This window comes from Opisthorchis viverrini (assembly GCF_000715545.1).
Source record: "Opisthorchis viverrini unplaced genomic scaffold opera_v5_96, whole genome shotgun sequence".
NCBI lineage: Eukaryota > Metazoa > Platyhelminthes > Trematoda > Opisthorchiida > Opisthorchiidae > Opisthorchis > Opisthorchis viverrini.
In genome coordinates this window covers 175,036-175,989 of record NW_008751749.1, presented here as the reverse complement: position 1 = coordinate 175,989, position 954 = coordinate 175,036, and the positions used below count along the sequence as shown (strand labels likewise).

At 47.6% G+C, this 954-nt stretch overlaps 1 protein-coding gene across 1 annotated transcript in view; it reads left to right on the top strand.

Moving 5' to 3' along the window:
• The window catches only part of T265_05117 (hypothetical protein), a gene marked incomplete at both ends in the record, with an annotated part of 3,287 nt that extends 3,202 nt beyond the window's left edge, over nucleotides 1–85 (top strand). Inside the window, one exon of the mRNA XM_009170041.1 lies at nucleotides 23–85. Within this exon, the coding sequence (XP_009168305.1) occupies nucleotides 23–85 (63 nt within the window). The remainder of the gene's footprint in view (nucleotides 1–22) is intronic.
• Nucleotides 86–954: the final 869 nt, after the last annotated feature.

Below are 954 nucleotides of genomic sequence, written 5' to 3'. Positions count from 1 at the left end.
GGGATTTCTGGCCCAATAGCAGATGAAATCAAAGGTCAGCACACAGTGGTCGCCATGTCCTAGAGGAGCGTCAATTGTTACCTGATCAACGCGCTGTCTTTCGTTGGCGATGACCAAATCCAGGAGGGATGGTAGTTGGCCTGCGCGGTATCTGGTGGGTGCAACGACATGTTGGGTCCAAGCGCTCTGTTGAACGACTTCAAACAGCGCAGCTGCAGAAAATCCGCCTGATTCGACGCTCTGGCGTTCCATCCGTGGAAGGTTAGATCTCCATCGGTATACCGAGCCACGATAGCGCCTTTGGTGCGCATTACAAACGGACGGCTCATTGAGATATCTTTCAAGTCCCTGCACAAAGTAAGCGGACTGAAAAGGTCTTGTGGGTGCATGCAGCTGGCTCATCTGGAAATTGTTAGAGATATAGTGAACTACGCTCAAGCCATCAGACCAGGTATGGTGGCCGCGGTACCGTCATCGCGACGCTTCACTTCGGATCGTAGACAGCCCCGCACATGAACATCTTGGACGGGCCGTTTATGGTTCTCATTGTAGTTAAGATAATCTTGGGTCTATCGGGGGTTCTCATTGGTTCATTGCCACTAATCAAACGAGGTAATAAGACAGCCACACAGGCCGTGGGCTAGATGCACGCCGAAAATTTCTCTGAAACCGTGGTTCGAAGGAGGAAAACTTTAACATAAAGTTTTAACATTTGATGGTAATTTTTCGGGCATATGTGATCTTCCCAAACGGCCGCAGTTTTGTTGAAAGTTGTTTAAATCTACTCAATCCACATGATATTCAAGACCCGGGATATTCATATTTTAAATGGCTGCTATGGCTGGGCATGTGAATGCGGAGGATGATTTTGTGGAGAATTGAGCTCGTCAAAGTTTTTTCTCGTTCAATGCATTTCAAGTCGCTTTGAAAGAGTACCAGACGAAACATTTCGTT